The sequence below is a fragment of the Aspergillus campestris genome, assembly GCF_002847485.1.
Source record: "Aspergillus campestris IBT 28561 chromosome Unknown P168scaffold_3, whole genome shotgun sequence".
Classification (NCBI taxonomy): Eukaryota; Fungi; Ascomycota; class Eurotiomycetes; order Eurotiales; family Aspergillaceae; genus Aspergillus; species Aspergillus campestris.
Genome location: NW_020194338.1, coordinates 563,311 through 587,121, shown reverse-complemented (window position 1 = coordinate 587,121; position 23,811 = coordinate 563,311). Strand labels below are relative to the sequence as shown.

The following is a 23,811-nucleotide window of genomic DNA, read 5'->3' as shown; positions in this document are numbered from 1 at the left end:
TACTGTATTGGAGGCAGTACGGCGAGGCATTCCCCGGCACTGGCAGCGCCGACAAGAATGGCAATACGATGAGGTATGTATCTCCCTTAACCCCTCCATTTCTAATCAAATGCAAGTTAGAACATTCTCACCTGTAATCTAGTGTCTCTGTTAGGTAGGTAGGTAGTAATGTGCGCCAGACCTCCGACCAATCGACATTTACCATGACGGTCGCCGATTAACTTTCCGAAACAGTGGCCGTTGGATGGGAGAATACAGCATATTAGAACCTTGTTGGTTGTCCGGCAACAGATTGTCCAGAGGAAAGCCACTAAAAGGCGGGGTTGGCTTCCTTATCAAGTCGAGGGTCAATGGATGATCATCCCCGCGTCGTACAGACAATGGTCGCTAGCGTCGACACCGTCTCCTCGTTAGCTCGACTCGACTCGACAATTGCCGTTGGTGGGAACTTTCGCTTCACGCATCCCGGGGAGGGAATAGAAGCGAGCGACCGGGGCTGGAAGAGCGATCGATTCGATCGAGTTGTTGATTTACCCTGGATCAAAGTTCAACCAATGCAGTACCCCTCCGGCTAGGTCCGAGAATGACAAGCCATGCGACCGTTGGGTTGCGTTTCTGGCGTAGTGGTATTGAACTCCGTCATCTGGACGTTATTTATTATGAGGTACTCTGTAGGACGCCATGGAAACGGGGTAGACATCGATTGATTGGATGGTGTTGAACTTCGATGGGGATCTGGAGACGGAGTGAACCGACGGGATAGTAGTAGGTATTACTGAGATACCAGCCACGATGATGTTTGCTGCCGACAGATCGCATCACCCGGAGAGTGTGCTAATTAGTGCCGATCATGAAATCACCTCCCTAGCCGGAGGTGATACTCGGGTATCTTTCACGTTCGTGTGGTAGATTGTCTACCTCCCTGTCGCTTCGGTTCGCTCATTCGATAAGGCCTAGAATCGACCACGACAATTGATCGGAGCGACTCCTGTCCAGCATTTATCGGTATTGCCCATGACGACAACGATATGAGTTTGACATGACGTCAAGTTGATTGCCAGCGTGTTCAAGTGATACTCACCAGGGAAAGCGAACAGAACTTGTATAAGAATATATCGAAAGGAAAGGAAACAGGAAGTAAACAGGAAAACAGGATAATAAACAGAATTTGATTGGGTTTATCGTACCATGGAAGTCGTCGAGGGACTGACCCAAACGATTTGTCGTGGTCAGCTTTCCGTGCCGTTCGTTAACCTTGGATACGTGGGCGGATGAGGCGGGCTGAAACCAGGCTCACCGATCTATCTCCGGTCGGAAGAACAACAACAATCAAAAGAAGAAAAAGAATACCCACCAGAGTACCAGGAAAACATGGCCAGATAATCAATCTCACACACATCCAGGCATCTGGACCGCTCCTTGCTGTGCCGAGCCGAGTCTCAATCTCCACCCGGGTCAGGTTTGCCCTGTGCGGTGGCGAGTGTCTTCTTTGGTAAGGTGTCTAGTAGTGTCTATGGTAAGGGAGGGAATGGAAGAAATATTACCAGGTAAGACAAGGATCATTCAATGTATTGATCCTCTAGGGTATGACCAATCATCGGACATCGATCTCTCTTTTGGAGTAGCTCGGGTATCTCTGCCGTTCCCGAGTGGTTACGTCGATCGATGGTAAATAATATAGGTAATATAATAATAGGATGCGCTACGTGTGTCTCTGTCAGACCAAGTGACGCGGTCAATCGGGTGTGATGTGTGTGAACAGGGATGAGTTGTTCCTTGAGGATATTGCCTGGTACTTCAAGAGAGATATCTCGAGAGGTTCTTGTATATACCTAGTGAAGATGGATTCTTGTATAGCATATCAAAGGTGAGTCCAAATGACCTTCTGGGGCTATTTATTTTGATTTATTTTGATCTGGATATCTATATACTTTTATTGATATTTATCTATATATATCCATTTTAATAATCATAATTCTTTTTATATATTTCTTGATATATTCTGTTATAAATTTAATATATATCATATATATTTATATTTTAATGAAAATCCTACTTTAATTCGGATTAGAGTATCGACTCAGTCTGGTTCTCGACCAGGGATCCGAAGATACCAGTACCAGACAACAGACGGAGTACTCCGGACAGATCATCTAGAATTACCCATCAAAGATGGAATTCCAGCCGCAATTCAGATGGACGGTGGCTGATTTGTCAGGGATTCCCGTGTCCACCTTTATCCTTCCACTTTGAACGATCGTGTTTTATCCCTTGAAGGGATCTTTTCTTGCCTCGTCCATAGGAAGGCAGTGGTTGTCTGGTTTAGGTATGGATAGACATACCCAGCCAAGACGGTGGGAAATCATGGATCCTACTCTCCACCCTGCAGCGGGGAGTGTCTGTTCCGTTTGGGGTCCCCTGTTCGGTCTCTTCATTTCCATTTCTTGAAGCTCCCTTGGATTTCCAGACATTCTGGAGACTGGACTCCTCTTTGGTACTAGTCGGAGAAGATATCCATCCGTACATACAGCGTGCATACAGCGTGCATACATAGTACATCTGTACATGTACTTATTAGTAGGTAAACAAGTAATATAATCCACGTTGAAAGTACCCGATCTTCTCCGTGTGAGACAAGAGGTAATTCCCATGGAAATGACCGTGAATGGTTATTATCATGAAAGAGTCCTTGAGATATACGGAGTACGGAGAGTAGACGAGGTATACAAATCAGTAGGTGTAAAATACTATACTAGGAGTAAATATATCGGATACAGACTAAGCCCGAGCAGGTTTAACCCAAATCCTTCCACATCTTAGCTTTCTTTATTGTGATCATTCTTAATCCATTCTTTTGCTCTGTCCGACTACCGAACGTATCGAAATTATTATATTCTTTTGTAATTTATCTTATTGGATTCTTTTTTATTTTTTTCTCTCCCCCTCTAGTCCCCAGCATTCTCCATCCTCACACGCTTCCTGATCCCTCGTCTCTTTCCTCTCTTCCTCCTCCCTTGGTATCTCTATCTATCTACAAGTCTATCCTCCTCCTCTCTGGTCGCCATTTCTCCGTCCTCCTCACCGGCCCCAATTCCTGATATTGGCTTATCAGGCCCGAGGCCACCGATTCACACAACTCTCCCGCCCAACCAATGATCCTTGAGGATGCTGATATCCCTCTGATCGTTGCTCTGCCTCGGCCTTGTGCTTCCTTCCGCACCCTGTAACCCCAGCTCGCTCTGTGCATCCATCCGCAATAGACCGTATTATTTGATTATTTGGTCGATCTTCCTTTCCTCGCTTGATCGTTTTCGTCCTTTTCCCACCCCTCCGGTCGACTTTACATCGGGACTGGAATTCTGGACTGGGAAACCTTCACTCGGCCTACATATCCACCGGTACGTTAATTTTCACACCCCCCGGTCCTCCGACTGGTGTTGTTGGGCCATCGCTGATCGGCACCAGCCAGTGACTCCCATCCTTTAAGATTTGGAAGGTGCTTCCGTGGGACGCCCGTGGCCGACTATCAACTGTCGTCATAGCTTGGGCCGGATCTAGGGTGAATGGTCTTATAGATGACTGTGACCCAGGTTGAACTTGCCCTGGTCATATACAACTATCCCATCTACTGATCCCGTTCGGGCCGACCGTATATCTGGGTCGGAATCGGTCGATTCTGGTGCACCGGAAATTCTCGAGATCGAGGGCGGAGACGAGTGGTAGCCACATCGATCTAAGCTGGAGAGGGTAGAGATGGAGCGCAAGACGGCAACCAACACTCTCAGGAGAGGAACGGCGGCCGCACCGTATGTCATGCAGCTGGGTCTGATTTTCTCGGTGCTGGCGTTGTTCACCAGTCCTGTCTCGGCGTCTTGCGCGAACGTCAACACGGGCGCCGACAACAAACCAAGTATGCCTCTTCTCCCTTCCGCGATCGACCCGCGCGATCTTGGCTGACTCCTTCGCTGCCAGATTTCAGCACGTTCCAGTCGCTGGGCAACTGTCAAAATCATTGCGAGGATGATTTTGCTTTCGGTATTTTGCAGGGCAAAAAGTGCTGGTGCTCGAACATTGCTCCCCACAAGGCGACAGAAACCGATGACAAAGAGTGCGCGGTTTCATGCCCCGGGTTCCCGGATGACGACTGCGGAGATGCGTCCAAGGGGCTCTTTGCCTACATCGAATTATCAAACCATGCGCCCTCGGGCACCGCCACGGCCCCGTCGTCGGCCACGTCAACCGAATCGTCGGTGCGTACCGAATCTTCTCTTCCATCAGACCCTTCATGAGACTGACCTCCTCTAGTCCTCGTCCGAGACAACATCCGACACGAAAACCACCGCTGGTACGTCAGTGGAAACCATTTCCGGAGAGCCGACAACCATCACCGTCGGGCCTACCGGGACGTCGGGCGCCGATGCCAATGGGGTGTCCGAAAAGAAAGAGAGCGGGTCCGGCCTCAGTGGTGGCGCGATCGCGGGAGTGGTCATCGGTGCGATCGGTGGACTAGCTGTCATCGGTGCCCTCATCATCATGCTCTGCTGGAGACGCCGTCAACGTTCCGCCAGCCCCGACCCGAGCGTACAGAATGTCCTGCTCGACGGACGCAACAGCAAGGGCTCGCAGATGAGCATGATGAAGGGCATGTTCTCGGACGGACACAGCCATACCCTGTCAGGCGCTTCGTCGACCAACCCCCAGCGGACGTTCACCGACAACCGCATGAAGACGGACACGGTGATCTGGCCCGCTGGCCGCCGAAATAGCAGCGTCTCCCTCCAGGATAACGAGGACTACACTCGACCAGTGTTACGGGTAAGTTGTGTCCCCCACCGAAAGTCAATGTTTCATTTTCAATTCTGACCTGCTCTATCTAGCTCACAAATCCTGATTAACTGCCAAACACAATTTTATCGTTTATTTATCTCTTTTCGTGCCTTGCAGCTCTCCTATGTCGTCTCGATTTTACGCATTCCAGCGATAACAGCGGTGTTATGATACCCCAATTTCACATAATCCTTATTCCACTACTTCGCGCCATTTGATCGGTGGTAGAACGGGTCTGGGGTCCGGGGTCCGGGATCCTCGAGGCATTCAATGAAGTTGTCACGCAATGCATCCCGGGGTATTACACAGAAGACCAGGAACCACCACCCACCAGAAGACCACAGAAGAAGACAGAAATCATTACAACAGGAAGAGAAACAACAAGAAGAAAAAGGAAAACATAAAAAAAGGGAAGAGCAGGGAAAAGGGAATAAGGATCAGAATATGAAACAACCTGACCATTCTCAGGGTTGTGGTAGATGATGTCAGTGCATCACACATCTACTACATCCCCCGACTACTTTGACATCAACATTCATCGGCTTCACAAGGCGTTCCGTTTACATTTCTTTCTATTTGCTCTGGGGTCAATCTTACTGTGTACATCAACCACCATGTGGAGTCTTATACTTATTACAAGCTGAAGTACATACATATTGCGCAGCAACTAATTGATACCTACTACCCCGACTAATTCACAGCAGTCTTCTTTCTCTATACATAATGAAATGTAGAAAGTATAGATCCAGTGCCAGAATGGGCAATTTCTGTCTATCGTGGGTTATAATATCATCCAGTGCCCTCCCCAGCACATGACGTCCTTATCAAGTCGCAGGACAGTTTTGCCTTTTTCGGAAGTGCGGAGATGTCGACTCTATACCGTTTCAGTCAACCAGTCCCCTCACTGCATTATCACCTCTCGGTTACACCCATACCTTGTTATCTGTCTATCTAATCATCTGTCAATATCCATATCTATCGATCGACGCAGTGGCAAGACAAGCCTTCACTTCCAGATCCCCAGAGACAGCTGTGGTTAGGGATAGCCAAGATCATACAAAACGGCCTGTGAGACAGGCACAAGAAGCGAAGAAGAGCGCCGCATACGTACATGTTTATCCTCGCTCTCAACCACCCTGTCTGTGTCTGTCTACCTCACGTCACGCAAAACCCCGATAAGACCCTGTATACATAGCCGGCCGACAAATAAACATCCGTGTGGCTATTATGGGTGCTGTCATTAGTGCGCTTGCTTAACTGGGCTAGTTGCTAGTTGTGAGTGCTTGCGGGGTGTTGGAGTCACTGTATGCTTGAGCGAATGAAGTTGCATTGATGGCTGCTACCCCGGGGGAGACCTCTTATCGTTGATCTGCGTCTCCGCTCCGGTTTGGGTGAGTTGATCCTGGGCTGGGACTGGGTATATGTAGGGTTTGGGGGCTCTTTTACTTGCCGTGGGGTGTATTCTTTGGATGGATAATTGATGCGAGGGGGGAAGCCTATATCTGGCTTGGTTTGGTTCTCTCACGATTTTTTCTTTTCATTCTTGACTCTAGTCATTCTCCGGTCTTGTTGGATTGGTTTCTCTGGATGAAATCGAGTTGAGCCATCGGGTGCATGGATCTAAGCCATCATGGATGAGTTCCCTGCATTGGACAACGTGCGCGTGCTGGGTCTCGTCCTGGTCTCACTGGTAGGAGTATGGCTTGTCTTGGGACATCCGACGAGGAAGCATCTCGCACCGTGGTTCAAGCTACACCATCGCAGACTATCATCCAGCGAGACATCGTCCGGAGAGAAAAGCCCACCTGCCAGTCTTGGGTCATCCGCTAGTTATACAAACGCCCTACCCCCTCAACGTCGAGAAGTCCTCGCCACTCTACCAAGTACTGCCCCAACGTACAGAAAAGTAAACGAAGAGGAAGTCCAGCGACATCTTATCCCAATGGACGCAGACTACCGCTCCTGTGACGACGACCGATTCACCCCGACGGGTTTCTCTGTGGCCGAGATCAAAGCCTTGGGCGATTTCCCGGACTATGCACAGCTCAGCGGTGTGCCTTTACCACAGGCCTACGATGGATTTGATATTGAAAAGGCCCTTGCGCGGCCGTATCGCCCGTTTCGATGGTCTTATCATCAGACGATGTGTATGTCCCAGCGCCTGGCTTCTTACCTAGCCCCTCATACCATATAATTGCTGAGCGTTGATTGACCCTGTCTTACTCACAGCCCTAACAAAGCTCGAAACCGACTGGTGGATCGAGCTCGAAAACACCTACAAGTCGCGCATCGCACAGCGCAACGACCTCTACGCCAAATACGGCTCCGCCGTCGTGGGCTACCTCCCTGGCTCGGAATTAGCCTGTAAGGAGCTGATGGAAATGGTGCTGCAATTCGTGTGCGCGCGCTATCCGAAGTATTTCTCTCTGGAAGACAACCGGATCTTTCATAATCGCATCCTCGGCACAGAACAGGACGTCCGGTCTAGTCACCCGCTTGAGATATTGATCCAGAATATCCCTGAGGATTTCGCCATCATGATGCGCGATGAGAAAACGGGCTTTTACTTCCTCCGAGCGGGTGTTATTTGCTCCGCGCTGGGGTGGAATATTGGGACTAAGATTGGGTTGCAGTTGCATGAGATTCATGCTCCTATTCCGGATTATAGGGAGAAGATGCAGTTTTCTATGGATCGGTATGTTCATCACCGGCACTACCAGCACCACCAAAGCAGAGTTAGTATACAAGTAAAGGAACCTAACTAACATGCCCCTTCTTTACTATATAGATTCTTCACCAAGATGCCCACCGAAAAACCCATCCAGCGCGGCTCCTGGGGCCTCGAAATCAACCAACCCCTCTACATGCCCCCCGGCGACCCGCACGAAGCCATCCGTCACACACAGGACCCCAACCTCCACCTCGAAGACTGCCATCTACGCGTCGACTGGCAGACGCTGCGCCGGCTGCCGCTCTCAGCGGGCATCTTGTTCAATTTCAAGGCGGTCTTCACGCCTGTCTCCGAGTTCCGCGACGAGCCGGGTGTGCCGGCGCTTTTGTCGACGATTCTGAAGGAGGGCAAGAGGGATTTGATGGTGTATAAGAGTACGTGGCACGTGGAGCATGTGGTTTTGCCGGCTTTGGAGAGGTGGGCGGCAGAGCAGGTGGGGGACGGGGTGGTGGATGGGGGGTGGAGGGTTGCGACTTTGGATGAGAGTCCTTGGTTTAGGGGGTGGGTGGGGAAGTGGAGGGGGATGCAGGGGTTTTGATATTTTTTTCCTGTCTTTATTTTCTACTTGTTGGGTGGATTGTTGTCTTTACAGATTGTTCTTCAGCGGTATTCCTTATATTGTTCATGATATGGTGATTGGCTTATAGGGGCGCATGGCCCAGCGATCTATGTTTAACAGTAGCCTGATATATTGAAATCCTCCTGCGAATAGCCTGTTGTTCCACTTGACGGAGATTGTTCCAACTCACAACCTGCCAGGTTCATTCGACATGGTCAAAGCCGTGCCAAGTGAGTCAAAAACCGGCGCTGGTATTGCCAGTCGGCGGTATAGGCTTTGACGCGGCGTATCCGCGTAGCGCGCGACGGAGTACCCGTTATTAGGAATTGGTCCGGATAGTCGGTGTTGGCGATAGATGGCGGCAGTATACAGCACGGTATACAGCCACTGGTTCATTCAAAGAACCACAACCGCAAACGACTCAGTCATGGCCATCCGACCGCGTCTCTCCCTCCTCACTCTCACCCTCTCCCTCCCCCTCCTCGCTCTCCCTATCCATCTCCTCCAACTCCTCCGCCAACGGGCTCACCCTCTCATCCAACAAATCCAAATCCTCCAACTGCTGCCTCGACGGCAACTTCCACAAACTCGTACCACACATGCGGTCCTTCGTAAGCAAATCATCCACAAACTGATCCATATTAGTGAGCACCACCGAGTCGCGCACCCTCCGCTTCAACTTGCGATAATCCAGCAGCAGCGGCTCCAGCGTGCGATACACATCCACCGCGTCAAACGTCAGCCGCACGTAGAACGCCGCCAGCGCGCGCAGGTACTTGAAGTCGCCGCGCGCCTGCTGCACCGCTGCGCTGTCTGCCTCCGTGGGGTCCTCGTTGTCGCTGCCCGGGTCGCTGAAGTTGAGGTATTCCAGGATTATGTCCCGCGTCGGGTTGAGTTGTAGGAGCTTGAAGGCTAGGCAGAGGAAGGGCGTCGGCTTCTCGGATACCCCGTATGTGCCGCCGATTGCGGTGAGCTCCACTGCGCGGTCGCAGAGGGTCGCGGCGTTGAGTCCGAAACATTGCTCTTTCCAGTAGTAGGATTCGGTGATGCGGTCGCGGACGGCTTTTTCGAAGAGCGTGGCTGGGTTGACGCCGCGGACGAGGGGGCCTGAGTAGCCGCGGTTGTCGAGGAAGGTGCTGGCGTCGGCGCGGTGGGTTGTCATTATGATTGTTCTTTTTGTTGCTTCTGTTGATTTGTTTTCCTCCTCTTCTTGACTTTCTTTTTCTTGGGGTTCCTCGTTGGGGTCGTTGGTTGAGAGTGAGGTGTGGAGTTGTCGTGAAGGTGTGGAGGTGGAAAAGAAAGATTGCTGGTGCGATGCCAAGCCAGCCTTATCGATAATCGCACTGACAACCGCGGGGATAAACATCCGATCTTCCTTTCATTCTTCTGGATTGGTGGATCTGCATCCACATCACATCTTCGCATCTCCATCGCAGATAAGGCGCATTCCAGTCAATTGACCCTGGTGATCCATATACGTGTTTGACAGTACATTCCTTGGAGACGAATGGTGGAATCGTGACCATGGTCCTCCTCACCTCCTCCACCGTCTCGGTCATTCTGTCTACGGGAATCATCTGCACATTTACTATTCTCCTCTTTCTCTCCGGATACATACTTCAACAGCAGTCGGTCCGCAGTATCCAACATGCGCTGCGTCCGCCAGACCCCCTCTCCGAACACGGGTCGCCCAGATCGCCCTTCAAGCGCTCATCACCGCTCCTCGAGCGAGGCGTCGTCCTCCCAGGAACGCTCCCCGACCAACAGGACTCCCAACAAGAAGCATCCCAAGGCACAGGCAACTACGCCTACCTCCAGCTCCTCTCCACCCCCGACCCCTCCGACATCTGCTCCGCCATCCTCTTCTTCAAAACCCTCTCCACAAACAACACCGCCATCCAAGACCGCCTCTTCATGTACCCCCAAGAATGGGAAGACCAAGCCCACCAGCAGTCCAAACCCGTCTCCACAGCCCTCTCCATGCTCCGCGCCGCCAGCCTCACATACGGCATCTGGCTTCTCCCCATCGACATGACAGCGGCCACCTCAAAAGGCTATTCCTCCACCGACACGAAACTAATGCGTCTCGGCCAAATCCAGTTCATGAACTACGATAGCGTGCTCTACCTGCAAACACCGGGTCTAATCCTCGACACGGCCAAACTAGACGCCGTCCTCCTCGACAGACCCCTTCCCCTCCGCCACGACAAGTCCCGCCCTGACTCCTACAACAACGAGGCCTGGATCCCTATGCCCCTCCGTGCAGACCGCGACACTACCCTGCCCCCCGTCTACCTTGTAACGGTCAACAATATAGCAGCCGGTAACGTCGAAGCCCGCGGCCACGTTCCCAACGTCGCGCTCCCGGGTTTCGGCTCCCTCGTTGCGGGCCCTTGGGCCGCGGCGGCCGCCGACCCCGCTACTCAGCCTGGGTATGTGTATTTTGAGCGTGATGATGATGGACACGTCCGCTGGGCGGATAATCCGCTGTTTGGGCTGTGGAGGGCGCAGCAGGCTGAGGTGTGTGAGGGGTTGGATTTGGATGGGGCTTATCGTGGTGGTGATGATGATGATGATGATGATGATGATGATGATGATGATGGTTATGATGTATAGTTATGATTGGTTTTTCTTTTCCTCTTACTGTTATGGTTGATGTTTCACTATCTGTTTTTTTTCTTTTCGTGGCGTGTTGCATATATGGAGTTATTGGTTTGGGAGATGATGATGATGACTATCATGATGATATTATATATATATGTGTGTGTGAACAAATGAATATAGGAAATTCCATTTTTATCGCATTAGTATCTAGTGCTTTGTTTTCCTACCTAGACTAGTATTTGCCTTAAGAGACTGAAGATAAGGAGGTAGGTAGGTATGTATTCGTCAATCGTTCGTCTAGATACCTTAGCTAGGGTGGTATTGGCCAACAAGGAGCAGAGACATCGCAGCGGCACCAAGAGTAGGGGAATGAGGATAAAGAGGAACAGTGGGAGGATATAGGATAGAACGCTATTGCCAACCATGCAGAAGAATAGAATGACTGCGCTGGAATGTCCAATCCCCTGTGTAAACACGTGATGTTCATTACTTGATCGACGTGTATAAGAGAAAGCCGACGACAGGTGCATAGCCCCCAAGGATAGACAGATATCTAATCACCAAGGCGGGACAACTACCGCTTGCTCCCAGCGCAGTATGTAGTAGACAGGGTCGATTTCGCTCTATTGCGACCGCGGTACACCAATCTCGTACCCCAGGAGAACTTCAGTTGTGCTACCCTCCCATCCGCGGTTACCGCTCGTGGAGAGCATGAACCGGCATGCGGGGTCAAGGTATAACTGGGAGACGGTGCCTGTGCGGTGACCGGGAATGATGAGGAAGGGGACGGTTGAGTGTCGCGTGACTTGATCGTGTTTGAGGTCGTAGAGGCGGAGGATGTCGTGGGATGCGCTGGTTTGTGTTAGCGATCAATCATTATTATGGTGTGTAGAGTCGGATAAGTATGATAAGTGAACTTGGGGTGTAGAAGGCATGGACCTACCAAACAATGTGTCGCCCGTTGGGCATCGCTCGGAGAGCTGTGACTGGACCACTCCCCTGAGGGAACTTGAAGATCCGCTCCGGATCGCGTAGACCCTTGTGGAGGCTGAATTCCTCGACTGTGCCTGTGCGCCGGCCGACGTAAATGTTGTTGCCGTCTGGGGACCAGCACGCGTTCATGCACCATGGGGGCGAATTGCGCGATATGATCCGAGCTACGGGGTCTTGCAGTCGTCGGTCCCAGATTCGGACAGTGCCGTCGATGGAGGCCGCGAGGAAAATGTTGTCGGGACCGATGTTGGTCTCTGGCTGTGTTGGTAGAGAGAAGTCCTGGCCTTGCGAGGCTGGTTCGAGGTCTTCCGCGTGGGGAAGTCCGTTGACTGCCGGCTGGGAGGGGCCGTCTGGAAGATCTGAACCCTGCGGCTGTTGCGATGTTGTGTTGGGGGCGTTTGCTTCGGGGTTTGTTGCGTCGTTTGCAGGTGTAGGCTGGGGTTGTGCAATGCCGTTTTGTTGTTGTTCTCCCATCGGTTCGTCCGGCTCACCCTGGGCATCGGCGTCTGGGAGGGCATCGTTGGCGAGAGCTTTCCCAATTTCGTCATCCTCGTCTATGCCGAATGCATTGGTCGATGTTCCTGCACCTTCGCCGCCGTTTCCGTCCCCATCGCCAAATAATGAATCGGCTCCCCCGAATAGCGAGTCTGCTGGCGAGCCCGCCTGCGGGTTTGCGTCGCCCATTTCGCCCTGGTCGTTGGAGGTGTCCATGAAACTGAAACTGTCGGCCCCACTGGCTTGGTTGTTGGAGGAATAGGTGCCGTTGGTCTGAGGGTGGTCGGTCGTGTCTCTGGGGACCGGGAGACTGGACTCTGGCCGAATTTCAAGAGCGGATATCTGGCCCGCGCTGGCCCCGAACGTGCGCCTCGTCTGCCCCGTGTTTAGGTCCCAGTCAAAGACCCGTTTGTCCCAGCTTCCGGAGAGGACTGACTTTTCGTCGGATGTCAGATTCAACACCGACACGGCCGACTTGTGTTTTTGGAGGAGAGCGATCTCCCTCCCCTCCTCGTGGCGGACTGATTGTAGCCGAATGGTCCCGGACTCCAAGCCAGACAAGAGCCATAGTCCTTCGCTGTGGCTGGCTAATGAGTAGACGGGGGATATATGGTTACTATCCATGCTCTCCCAGTATGTCATTAGGGATCCGGCTTTGACAACACTATCCACGAACGGGTGCCGTTGCGCTACCGTCAGCATCAATTTGCCATTGATCGAATCCACCCAGTTGAATTTCCGCACGTATCCATCCGAGCCTCCGCTGAACACCCATCTCATATCCGCCGTTGCAGTTATAGCATTGATCGAAGTACTGTGAGGCGCAGCCGTCGTTGGAACGATATCATAGGTAGAAGCGGTAAGGCACTCGGGGCGCACGCTGGGGTGGAAGGCAGATATAGGGGTGGGTGCCGTCGCGGCTCCAGGGAGGGTCCTCGTCACGTCGGGGTTGAGCTGAGGAGCATTGTCAGACGCATGGCTCGCATTCGATTGGCTGTCTGCATCCTGATCGTCATCCCCGTCGACGTCGGGCTCATTGTCGTTTACCCCGTCATTGGCGTCTCGAAGCGCGTCGTCCATTTCATTATCCGAGCTTCCATCTTGCGAGCCTAGGAGTCGAGTCTCAGCATCACATTGTGCGGAATGGAAATGTACAACATAACTCACCACCGAGATCGCGATCGTCATCCTCTTCCATTCTGTTGGCAATTGATTGGTCTGTTCCAATTGATGTAAGGTATATATACGCGATATTTTTTTGAATCTATCGATAGCGACAGCTTATGGCGACTCGGACGCCGTCCGATGCGCGATCGCCCCTCTCAGTGATGATGGAGGAAAGATGGGAGATTCAGTGGTACATGCTTAGAGAAATCCATGCAGCGACTCGATATGGAATGACACAAAGAAAGAAGAAAATGGGGATTAGGGAGAAGGGGACCGAAAGAAACATGGAAGAGAATCATCCATCTTGGACTTCCGCCCGCATGTTCAATGCCCGCGATGGCCGCGAGTGGGCCTGTTTGGTTGGTTTGACTGGTTTGATTGGGCCGGTCACGTTGCTCCATGCCTGAGGCAAAATGTCCATCCGAAAGAGGTTAGACAGTTGTCACTGAACTATACAGATTCATTCCTCAGCAGTCATTCACTAGTAATGGATGGAATGATTGTATATCACTATATTTCTTTGTAAATAAGTAAAGAATTATTCACACAGCAGTTCTGTTTCACTGACAGGTTCTTGCCTGCCAGTTGTGCAGAAATCTCAACAAACGAACAGGCCGGATTGTCGCAGGTCAGGGACATCAATGAGTGATAGATATACTTGATTTTATGATTACTCCTTTCTGGTGGAAAGAGAAAGTGTCAAATTGACAATAATTGATAAATTAATTCGTATGTATGCTTGGGTTTTGAGATTCTTGGGCTTTTACCATTTGCCTGCCCGCTCTCCATAGCAAAACCACAGGAACTGGTCATCTGATTTGCTTGTTGTACTTCACTGACACCTTATAAATTGCGAGGTGTTTTTTGAGTGATATTCAAGCAGACATCTATCCTGCTCCTTTGTTCCTCTCTCCTTCGCAGTCTCTTTTTCCCTTTGCCTCTCCTCTTTCCCTCTCTGCTAACTTCATCGTGGGACCACAAGTACTACATGAGGCACTACTCACTTGGTACCCAGTGCCATTATGGACCAGGAAAATAAGCCCCAGCTGCACTACTCTCAGTCCATTGAGGGGCATATGGAAATACTCAAGCTCACATCTTCTGTGCCGGTCAACCAAGATGTGAGAGCATACTTCAACCAGACTGTCCCGGATAGCGCCGAACCGTGGCTATCCAAGCCAGAAGTTCCATCTCCAGAGGAAGTCATGGCCATGAATAGCAATGAGGATGATGTGATGTTGGTTCCAAATAAGATCATCGGCTCATGGGAGTCTAAGGAGGCATATCTGAAAGCCCACTACGAGCTTTTGAGGGAAGACTCCGTGGCACCACTTAGAGATGCTGTGGCATATTTCAGAGAGGACCCCCATATGATGGACTCCCCCGTCGTGGCTATCTATGAGAAGGTTGTTACTGCCCTCATGCCGATCAGGTGTTCTTCTTTCTTGCTAACCACAAATGTTATGACAGGTCCACATTATTGGAATCACACTCGCAAAGAGGGGCCTCGCAGCTAGAATCCAGTTCTCCACAAGCCGGTCTGGCAAGAAAATTATCTGGGAATATTCGAAGCGGCTCATTACCGGATCAATCGTTGCGTTATCTCCTGCAAAAGACTCCTTTCGCAATGAATGTACTATTGCCGTGGTTGCAGCTAGACCTTTGGAAGGGGTGAAGCAAGAGCCTCCACAGATTGATATTTTCTTCGCCCGCCCCCAAGACACGGTGTTTGATCCCCAGGAAGAGTGGGTTATGGTCGAGGCTAAGACGGGATACTACGAGTCTGCGAGACACACCATGACGGCTCTTCAGAAACTGAGCCAGTCAAAGTCAGTTTTCTTCTCTGCTACCCGTGTTCCTTGGACTGATAATTGCCCTATGACAGGTTTCCCCTAGCAGAGCATATCTGTTTCCTGGACCCGGATATCGACACCCCCAAACACATAAAGAACGAAGGAACGGTTGGTGATCGCCTCGCCGCTGACCAGACTGGTGATAAAACAATTGGTAGCGAACAAAAGGGCCAGGTCTTGGACTGTTTCCCTGCGCTGCCCATAGAACATTTGGACCTTACGCAAAGGAAGGCTTTGGAGCAAATTCTCACTAAAAGCCTGGCAATCATCCAGGGCCCTCCAGGGACTGGGAAGACATACATATCAGTTGTCGCGCTGAAATTATTGCTCTCCAATATGACGCCCGGCGATCCTCCCATAGTTATCTCTTCTCAGACCAACCATGCGTTGGACCAGCTCCTGAGGCACATATCATCATTTGAAAAGGACTACATCCGCTTGGGCGGTAGAAGCAGTGATCCGGAGATCAAAAAGCGTACTCTGTTCAATGTCAAGAAAAGCAGACCGGAAACGACAATTCGAGGAAGTGTCCTTGGCTCGGCCTCAATGGCACACAAAAACCTGAGTCGAATGATCCGAGAGCACTTACAGGATTTCAATCTTGGTAGCCTTGACAACCCGTTTCCGGCGTCTTTCTTCCTCAGACATGGCCTGTTGACGCAGGAACAATGCAATAACCTAGCGAAGGGCGCCAAAGGCTGGGTACGCGCCGAAGATGACGAGGACACTGATCCCTTGATCACCTGGCTAGGTGAGAAGACCGCCAGATTCGAAGTAAATTATAACATGGAAAGCTTCGGTTTTGTGGAAGACGAGATAGATCTTGAATATGAGCAACTCAAAGAATTGGAGGCGGAGCAGGGCCTTGAAGACGACGACTATGAGACCTTACGTGGTGATTATATCCCCCTTCGAGAAGGGGTGTACGGTCAAGATATCTCCTCCATCCCCAAGGCCACGCTATTGGAGTTCATGAAGAACCAGGATTTGTGGAGTATACCTGCCAAAGCGCGTGGCTCCGTGTACAATATGATGCGGAATTTGGCAAAAAGCAAGATACTAGACGAACTTCGCAGAATGGCGTCCCTCTATCATGCAAATTGCAGAAAACTCCAAATCGGCAAGTGGGAGTGGGACAACAACACGCTCCGACATGCGAAGATCATTGGGATGACCGCCACTGGACTGAGCAAATACAGAGGTCTCGTATCGAGCTTGAATCCTCGGGTCGTCCTGATCGAAGAGGCCGCTGAAGTCATCGAGGCTCCAATCGTGTCTGCCTGTTTTGATTCGCTCCAGCATCTGATTCTGGTTGGTGATCATCAGCAACTGAAAGGGCATTGTTCGGTAGACGAGCTTGCCAAAGAGCCCTTTTTCCTTGACACGTCGATGTTCGAACGGCTGGTTACTAATGGCATCGGCTATGTCACGCTCCGCCAGCAAAGGCGAATGGCGCCAGAGATCCGTCGACTGCTGCATCCCATTTACGGCACATTGGAGGACCACCAGTCAGTGCAGCTGCGTCCAAAGGTCCCCGGGATGGGAGACTGTCGGTCATTCTTCTTCTCGCATAACTGGCCAGAGTCTAGTGACAGCTTTGCATCCAAATATAACGAAAAGGAAGCGGAGATGATTGTAGGCTTCTTCGTCTACCTTGTGTTCAATGGGGTCCAGGTGAATAAGATCACCGTCCTAACCTTTTACAACGGACAGAGGAAAAAACTGCTGAGGCTCTTGAGAAGTCACTCCTATCTTCAAGGCCAGTATGTGAATGTCGTGACAGTCGATTCTTACCAAGGAGAGGAGAACGATATTGTGATCCTCTCGTTGGTCCGAAGCGGGACGAAGATTGGCTTCTTGTCCGTTGAGAACCGAGTCTGCGTGGCACTTTCCCGAGCTCGGTGTGGTTTCTACATCTTTGGAAACGCAAGAAAGCTGAGGGCGGCGAGCCTTTTATGGGAACAAGTTATCTCCATTATGAGGAACGAAACCCCAGAAGGGCGTTTGGGGGATCATCTGCCCCTGCGATGTATTAAGCACGGAAACCCGGTATTGATAAAAGGTCGGTTCCTTGCGCACCTTTTCATGGCTATGCTAACATATAACACACGAAGACCCGTCTCAGTGGACCAAAACCAATGGTGGATGTGAGCTTCCGTGCGATGAGACGTTGGACTGCAAACATAAGTGCACCTTACTCTGTCACAGGTGAGCGCTATTCTGAATCAAGATCCCAACCAAATCATATGATGTCGTCGAAGCTGATTTCGATCTCGCAGCTTTTCTCACAATATGGTGTCGTGTATGGAGACGTGCAATCGACAGATGCAGTGCGGGCATCGTTGCGAGGAACCTTGTGCCCGAATCCATGATTGTGCCTGTGACTGCCCGCAGAGTTCTGCCATTGTACCCATCCAGGACTACGCAGGTCCAGAGGACAGTTCCGGGTGGTCGTCAAACCATGCCCTCCAGCGGGCAGCGGTCGAGGGGTACCGGGTCTTTGCAAATGGTGGCGCCAAGGAACACGATGCGTTGCTATCAAGAATGGCACCACACCCGCTGCCTTCGTCAATGCCCTCCAAACCGCAAGCACTGGTCGGTGGCTGCGATGTTCTAGAAGACCCGAGAATCTTGGCTAGCCATGGCCGCCATGGTTGGATTCCAGACGGCAACGCGGCAGACATGGAAGCCCCACGGGTACAGCCAAACTTGCTTGATGATCATTAGTGGGTTAGTGTAAGGTCCTCCGTCTTGTGTTATTTTTCTCTTATCCTTGAGTACTACTAGTTTCCCCTGTCAATCATTACGACTAGGTTGCAGACTGGAGAGGGAACCGATGATATCGCGGAGACCAAGGGATGTTATTTCCGAACGTATTGTGTAGCTATTTCCCAATCGTATCTTCCTTGACTCACCGAGTCGTGATTTGTTCAAAGTTTGCGAAATTCCATTGTAGAGTGGGCAGGGACCAGCCAAAGTGACCCACCCGACCCTTTTCTTGCGTGAGTTTGGGACTTGGTGGATGGCATCTCATCCCGCCAATCACGAATCACTGTTCTTTGTGTGCCTTAAGAGGGCTGCCAGGGCATCACCGGAATATATACATTTAGTCGGTTTTATCTATCTGTCTTTCTCTTCCTACCTGTATCTACGTTACCCTTTGGTGTTGTCGATTGTCGAGCGGATGGCTGAGCCAGCCTGATCCGACTTACATTTCACCCGCCATCGCACCCACACACCGGACCTCCCTCCCACACACACACACACACACACCAACACACACCCATCCTCCTCCGCGAAACAACATGGAATTCTTCCGGACAGAAATCCTAGGCACGACGTTTGAATCCACCAACAGGTACCACTACCGACCCTCTTGAGGACACGCTTCGGAGCCTTCCAAAGACAGAAGACTTGAACACAGAACCATGGGTAACCTCCAGCCAGGTATGCGAACTTGCAGCCAGTTGGCCTGGGTGGCTTTGGTGTTGTCTGGTATTTCCCGCCCCATTCATTGTGTCAAGAGAGTGAAAGGAGGGTGGTGGTGGACTGATGGGCTCATCTTTAGTTCCGCCTACGACCTGATCTCCCAGCAGCCGGTTGCGATCAAGAAGATGGTGAAGCCGTTTGACAGCTCGGCTATTGCAAAACGGGCGTATCGAGAGGTCAAGCTTCTAAAACAGATGAGGCATGAGAATGTTCGTGACTCACCTTGATGAAGCGAGAGGAGGTTTGATGGATGGATGAATTCCGAAGTGCTAACCCTAGGCATTAGCTCATCGGCATCACCGACGTCTTCGTTTCGCCGTTAGACGACATGTATGGATGGATGATCACATAAAGGCCCCAGCAGCACGGTGCTAACCTTCGGATGCCTAGTTACCTGGTAACGGAACTTCTGGGCACCGATCTTGGTCGACTATTGCAAGCCAGACCCCTTGATGGCAAGTTCATACAGTACTTCATGTACCAGATCTTCGTACGGTTCTCCGTCACGTCGAGCGGAGTGGCAGGAAAAGTGGGAAACAGACGAAGAAAGGATTGCTTCTAACTAGTGAAAACAGCGCGGACTGAAATACCTCCATTCGGCGGGCGTCGTGCACCGTGACCTGAAACCCGGCAATCTTCTCATCAACGAGAACTGCGACCTGAAGATTTGCGACTTTGGCCTCGCCCGCATCGGTGAACCCCAGATGACCGGCTACGTTTCCACGCGATACTACCGAGCGCCGGAGATCATGTTGACGTGGCAGCAATACGGAATGCAGGTGGATGTCTGGAGCGCTGGGTGTATCTTTGCGGAGATGCTCCGCGGGGCGCCGTTGTTTCCAGGAAAAGATCATATCGACCAGTTTTATCTGATCACCGATGTCCTTGGAAATCCGCCCCCTGAGGTCATTGAGAGAATACCTAGTGGAAACGTGAGTGTGATAGACGCTTGATTCAGCGGCCTCAGTGTGGCTTACTTGGAAATACCTAGACCCGGCGACTCGTGACCATGATGGAACGTAAAGAGCCAAGATCATTGAAGGACTTGATTCCTGAGGCAGAGGACGATGGTAAGCAATACCTTGAGAGAAAGAGAGAGAAGCTAGCACTTGCGAAACAAAAGACCAGCAAGCGAATACTGATCGGTGTCTTATATCACAACAGCGATTGATCTCCTCAACAAGACCCTCACGATCGACCCGGATCGAAGAATCACTGCAGCAGACAGCTTGAACCACCCATACATGGCACCGTACCACGATCCAACCGACGAACCCACCGCACCCCAAAAGTTCGACTGGTCTTTCAACGATCAGGACCTTCCCAAAGACACCTGGAGGGTTATGATGTATGCACACTCGGCCGTCTCACCCTTCAATAACGGATCATGGATGCTAACTGAATCGCCCTAGCTACTCGGAAGTGCTGGACTTTCACAACACTGATCTCAACCAAGGACTGGTACTTCCAGAGGAACTGGAGAATAGTACTGCTGATTTCTTCACCTCGGAATTCCTCGACAATGGACTATGATTGGTTAAGCGCGGTGACGGCATTGTTCATCCACAAGTCGACAACTCCGTCGTGCGGGGAAAGATGGGGTTCGGCGAATGGCCTCTCTTGGGAGCCCTCGCGTTGACATCGCGGTACATGAACTTCTCACTCCCGCCAGGGAATCGGCACTATGGTGGGTATTTTGGGTATCTGGGCACAGTGTGCATGTTTCTGTCCTGTTCCTCTTGGTCCCTTGCCTACTATGTATTCCAAGACCTTGTCTCTTAATCCGTAGCGAAATTCAGATGGTTTTAACTTATCTACTCTAAGTACATATGTTTGACCTGCTACGGAGTATTACGTATCCTATAACATTCGGAGATTTTGGGGACTGCACCCACCGTGAACTCACGACCCAACCTGAGACCTTTATACCGTGCCATCCAAGCCCTCAACAACCCAAAGAATCAACTATACACCAAACAAGTTCTCAACCCAAGAACCCCCCCATTTACACTCATCCCACAAATTAAGTAAAACCCAACATCTCAACCGCCCTCCTCTCATAACTCACCACCACCAACCCCCCAACAGCCCATGCCATCCCCACCCCCGAGCCTCCCAAATAGTAGAAAAACACACCCTATCAACATGGCGGCTCTCCCTGTACTAAGACACCCACTGCACCGGCGAAACAACCTTCTACTCGGGCAACGGGACCCACTCCTGCGCATCTTCTATCCTCAACGGTGGTGCCCTGGCTTGCATCTCTGCTGTGAGGAGCGCCTCTAAATGCAAGGTGACGCTCTTTGGTGATGAGGGCTGCTCTCGTGCGGAGACGGTGGGTGTCGTCGTGGCTGGTGGGGAGGAGGAGGGAGGTAAGGAGTGGGTGGGGGGGGATGGGGAGTGTGAAGTGCCTGGTGCTTGGAGGGGGTGGGAGGGTGGTAAGGAGTTTTACGGTTGTTTGTTGAGTTTTACTTCTTCTTGTTTGTTGATTTACTTGATTCTTTTTCTTCCGGTGTCTAGCTAGCTTGGATTGAACTGAAGGGTGCTTGGTTCCTTCCAGGTGTGGTCTACTCTACTGGGTTCCTGGGGAACGGTAGTAATGCATGATGGAGGGGTATACCTATGCCAATGGATAAGAGGGTGGATTGTTGACATGCATGCTGTGGTAAGAATGATGATTGTTATGTCGTGCTATTATGCTATGCTATGCTATGCTATGCTATGCTATGCTATGATATCCCAGACGACGCCATCATTATTGATACATGGTTATCCTCATTCTGTACATGAGATATGAACTCCCCCTGTCCTATATCCTCTACTATACGCCCCTCTCCCTCTCTCCTTTGGTTAATTGGTACTCGTAAGTACCTTATTATGAGATAATTAGAATGATCATTATAGTATACGGAACTGTAGTTCATCATATTCTTATCGTTATTAAGAGAGAGAAACCAAAGTGATGATCATACATGTAGCACAGCTTGCTCATCAAGCAAGGGGTCAACACTATTAGATGACGCCCATGCGCAGTATATTGCATAAACTAGGGACGGGGCTCATGGTCATATTATCCCTACCACAGACTACCTTACGACTACCAACCTAGGTAGGCTACCCCCATTCATGGGTCTGTGAATCGCTAGTATATGCAACAGAGTACATGATTATTGCTTTTGATTCACACACCGAGTCAATGATATCAAGTATGTACACATCTATATACATAGTACATAACTATATACAGACTAAACAGACCCGCTATTATCCGCGCAGGAAAACACCTTGTCGATGCGTCCGCTGTTATAAGCGCCCAATATCTGCACGATCACCCCGTAGGTACCACCGACCATCATGAACAGGCCCAGGAGAACCTGCACCACATGTAATCCCCAGATGATAGTTTGGCGGACCCCCCAACCGCGGCGGTAGTTGCCGTGGCTCCACAGCCAGAGCCACCCGGGCAAGCTGATTGACAGCGGGGCGAAGCAGAGACTGCCGACGAGGGCGAGCACGTAGGTGAAGATGGGGATGGCGCAGGAGAGGACGAACGCTATCGCCGACATGCTGACCGTGCAGCCTAGCCATGTTCCCCAGTGGGTGGGCGTGTTCGCTTGCAGGTGTCGTGAGTTGCGCAGCATCCGCACGAAGAGGTACTTGGCGGCGACGTGGACGTATAGCGAGCCGCTGATGATTAGGCCTGGGAGTGCGATGCCGTAGGACACGCGCTTGAGTGTGTCGCCGGCGCTGCCGAGGGCTGGCGAGGCGATCCATTTTCCGCACCAGCGGTAGATGACGAGGCTGAAGGCGAGGTAGGAGGCGGCTACGAAACCCATGCTTGCGTAGACGGCTTTTGGGTAGTCTTTGGGTTTGCGCATCTCGGAGATTACGGGGATGAATGCGGAGGATGCTGAGCTGGATACGAAGATTGTTGCCGCTGCTGTGATGCCTGCTGCGAAGGTTGGACTCCCAATGGCGTGGAATCCTAGGTCGAAGTCTCCTGTTGGTGGTGCGGCCGCTGGACGGTCTAGGGTTGTGACTCCAATGCTAGGAATATCGTTAGTAGGTGGGATTTATTTACAGAGAGAAGGAGGGAAATCAAAAAAAAAAAAAAAAAAAAAAAGAGAGAGAGAGAGAGAGAAGGAAGAGAGAGACATACACAATGATGAATATAGCAACCAAAATACTGGCGAACCCGACCCATGTCAACCACCCGACGTGCGAAAACTTTCGCACGCTGGCAAATATGGCAATGGTGACGGTCGCAATGAGTGAGAAGTGCACCGTACACATCGAGTGCAAGGACAGGGCGTTGAAGGCAGCAGAGACCCCGATAATTCCGGACGCCGCCGTGATCACGTAGGAGATGATGAACATGAAGCCCACGATCTCTCGAAAGATCGGCCCCCCGGTCACCAGGGCCATATCGGCCACGGAGTGACACTGGGGGTGTGCATTGCGAAATTTTCCCAGTGTGAGGGCCCCATAGGCATTAATGGCACTCCAACCCACTAGATTGACCGCCCCTGGGAAAGCGCCTAGGTCGTACATGACGGAGGGGATGGACAAGATGCCGGTGGCGAATAGCACTACGGTGATGAGGGCTCAGGTTAGCCAGGACTCCCTTGGGGCGTCGAGCGGGACGCTGCTTACGCTTGGTGAAAATGGCAGACGCGCGAATCCAGCTCACGGTGCGAAAATCCACCTGTCCCTCCCCGATCTTGAAGATCTCGTAGTCATTTTCCCCGGCCTTGATGGGATCTGTATGCCCAACGGCGACATCTTCGCTGGCGCCGCTGGCCGGTGTGATTTTGAGATCTTTCTCGTGAGGGAAAGACATCGTGGATGGGTAATGCTTAGCCTGGGGTGTGAAAACCAGAGCAATTGACTTTCCTGGGGTGCATGCTGCCTATCTATTTTAAATCTCAGATCATGTGCTCCTGCAGCCAACAGCCGCTCAAGGATCGAATGATAAGGTTCAATGCATAGTAGGGTCGCTCCCTTGATAACAGACCTGGGTCTGAGAGTCCTCGCGATAGGTAAGTTGTGAGCAGGGTACAGATAACGGCGCGATGGACTAATTAGAATTAGAG

General features: G+C 51.2%; 8 protein-coding genes across 8 annotated transcripts; 5 read left to right on the top strand and 3 right to left on the bottom strand.

Annotated features, from left to right (window-relative positions):
- Positions 1-3,647: 3,647 nt before the first annotated feature.
- Positions 3,648-4,996, top strand: P168DRAFT_109581 (uncharacterized protein). Its single transcript, XM_024832548.1, has 4 exons — positions 3,648-3,910; positions 3,973-4,250; positions 4,306-4,815; positions 4,878-4,996. The coding sequence occupies exons 1-4, from the start codon at positions 3,754-3,756 to the stop codon at positions 4,893-4,895; spliced, it is 963 nt and encodes a 320-aa protein (XP_024694936.1). The 5' UTR covers positions 3,648-3,753; the 3' UTR covers positions 4,896-4,996.
- A 1,235-nt stretch (positions 4,997-6,231) lies between these two features.
- Positions 6,232-8,096, top strand: P168DRAFT_339547 (heme-dependent oxidative N-demethylase family protein; the record flags this gene model as incomplete). Its single annotated transcript, XM_024841775.1, has 3 exons — positions 6,232-6,974; positions 7,057-7,522; positions 7,616-8,096. Exons 1-3 carry the CDS (start codon positions 6,458-6,460, stop codon positions 8,094-8,096), a joined length of 1,464 nt encoding a protein of 487 aa, XP_024694935.1. The 5' UTR covers positions 6,232-6,457.
- A 442-nt stretch (positions 8,097-8,538) lies between these two features.
- On the bottom strand, positions 8,539-9,380 carry P168DRAFT_325219 (PRP38 family protein; the record flags this gene model as incomplete). Its single annotated transcript, XM_024840970.1, has 1 exon — positions 8,539-9,380. The coding sequence occupies exon 1, from the start codon at positions 9,277-9,279 to the stop codon at positions 8,539-8,541; it is 741 nt and encodes a 246-aa protein (XP_024694934.1). The 5' UTR covers positions 9,280-9,380.
- Positions 9,381-9,641: 261 nt separating this feature from the next.
- P168DRAFT_325218 (uncharacterized protein) lies at positions 9,642-10,733 on the top strand (the record flags this gene model as incomplete). Its single annotated transcript, XM_024840969.1, has 1 exon — positions 9,642-10,733. One exon carries the CDS (start codon positions 9,642-9,644, stop codon positions 10,731-10,733), a length of 1,092 nt encoding a protein of 363 aa, XP_024694933.1.
- A 282-nt stretch (positions 10,734-11,015) lies between these two features.
- P168DRAFT_264936 (WD40 repeat domain-containing protein) lies at positions 11,016-13,645 on the bottom strand. The gene is made up of 3 exons (XM_024834887.1): positions 13,377-13,645; positions 11,665-13,318; positions 11,016-11,573 (listed from the first exon to the last, which is right to left on the bottom strand). Exons 1-3 carry the CDS (start codon positions 13,405-13,407, stop codon positions 11,345-11,347), a joined length of 1,914 nt encoding a protein of 637 aa, XP_024694932.1. The 5' UTR covers positions 13,408-13,645; the 3' UTR covers positions 11,016-11,344.
- Positions 13,646-14,452: 807 nt separating this feature from the next.
- P168DRAFT_309380 (putative DEAD box helicase involved in nonsense mediated decay) lies at positions 14,453-18,118 on the top strand (the record flags this gene model as incomplete). Its single annotated transcript, XM_024839294.1, has 5 exons — positions 14,453-14,782; positions 14,847-15,205; positions 15,262-17,291; positions 17,344-17,437; positions 17,509-18,118. The coding sequence occupies 5 exons, from the start codon at positions 14,453-14,455 to the stop codon at positions 17,954-17,956; spliced, it is 3,261 nt and encodes a 1,086-aa protein (XP_024694931.1). The 3' UTR covers positions 17,957-18,118.
- A 235-nt stretch (positions 18,119-18,353) lies between these two features.
- mpkC (mitogen-activated protein kinase mpkC) lies at positions 18,354-20,520 on the top strand. Its single transcript, XM_024836755.1, has 9 exons — positions 18,354-18,587; positions 18,677-18,724; positions 18,798-18,927; positions 19,005-19,048; positions 19,109-19,208; positions 19,294-19,650; positions 19,710-19,788; positions 19,883-20,066; positions 20,131-20,520. Exons 1-9 carry the CDS (start codon positions 18,535-18,537, stop codon positions 20,249-20,251), a joined length of 1,116 nt encoding a protein of 371 aa, XP_024694930.1. The 5' UTR covers positions 18,354-18,534; the 3' UTR covers positions 20,252-20,520.
- Positions 20,521-21,966: 1,446 nt separating this feature from the next.
- On the bottom strand, positions 21,967-23,584 carry P168DRAFT_264929 (putative neutral amino acid permease; the record flags this gene model as incomplete). Its single annotated transcript, XM_024834886.1, has 3 exons — positions 23,372-23,584; positions 22,878-23,307; positions 21,967-22,765 (listed from the first exon to the last, which is right to left on the bottom strand). The coding sequence occupies exons 1-3, from the start codon at positions 23,556-23,558 to the stop codon at positions 21,967-21,969; spliced, it is 1,416 nt and encodes a 471-aa protein (XP_024694929.1). The 5' UTR covers positions 23,559-23,584.
- Positions 23,585-23,811: the final 227 nt, after the last annotated feature.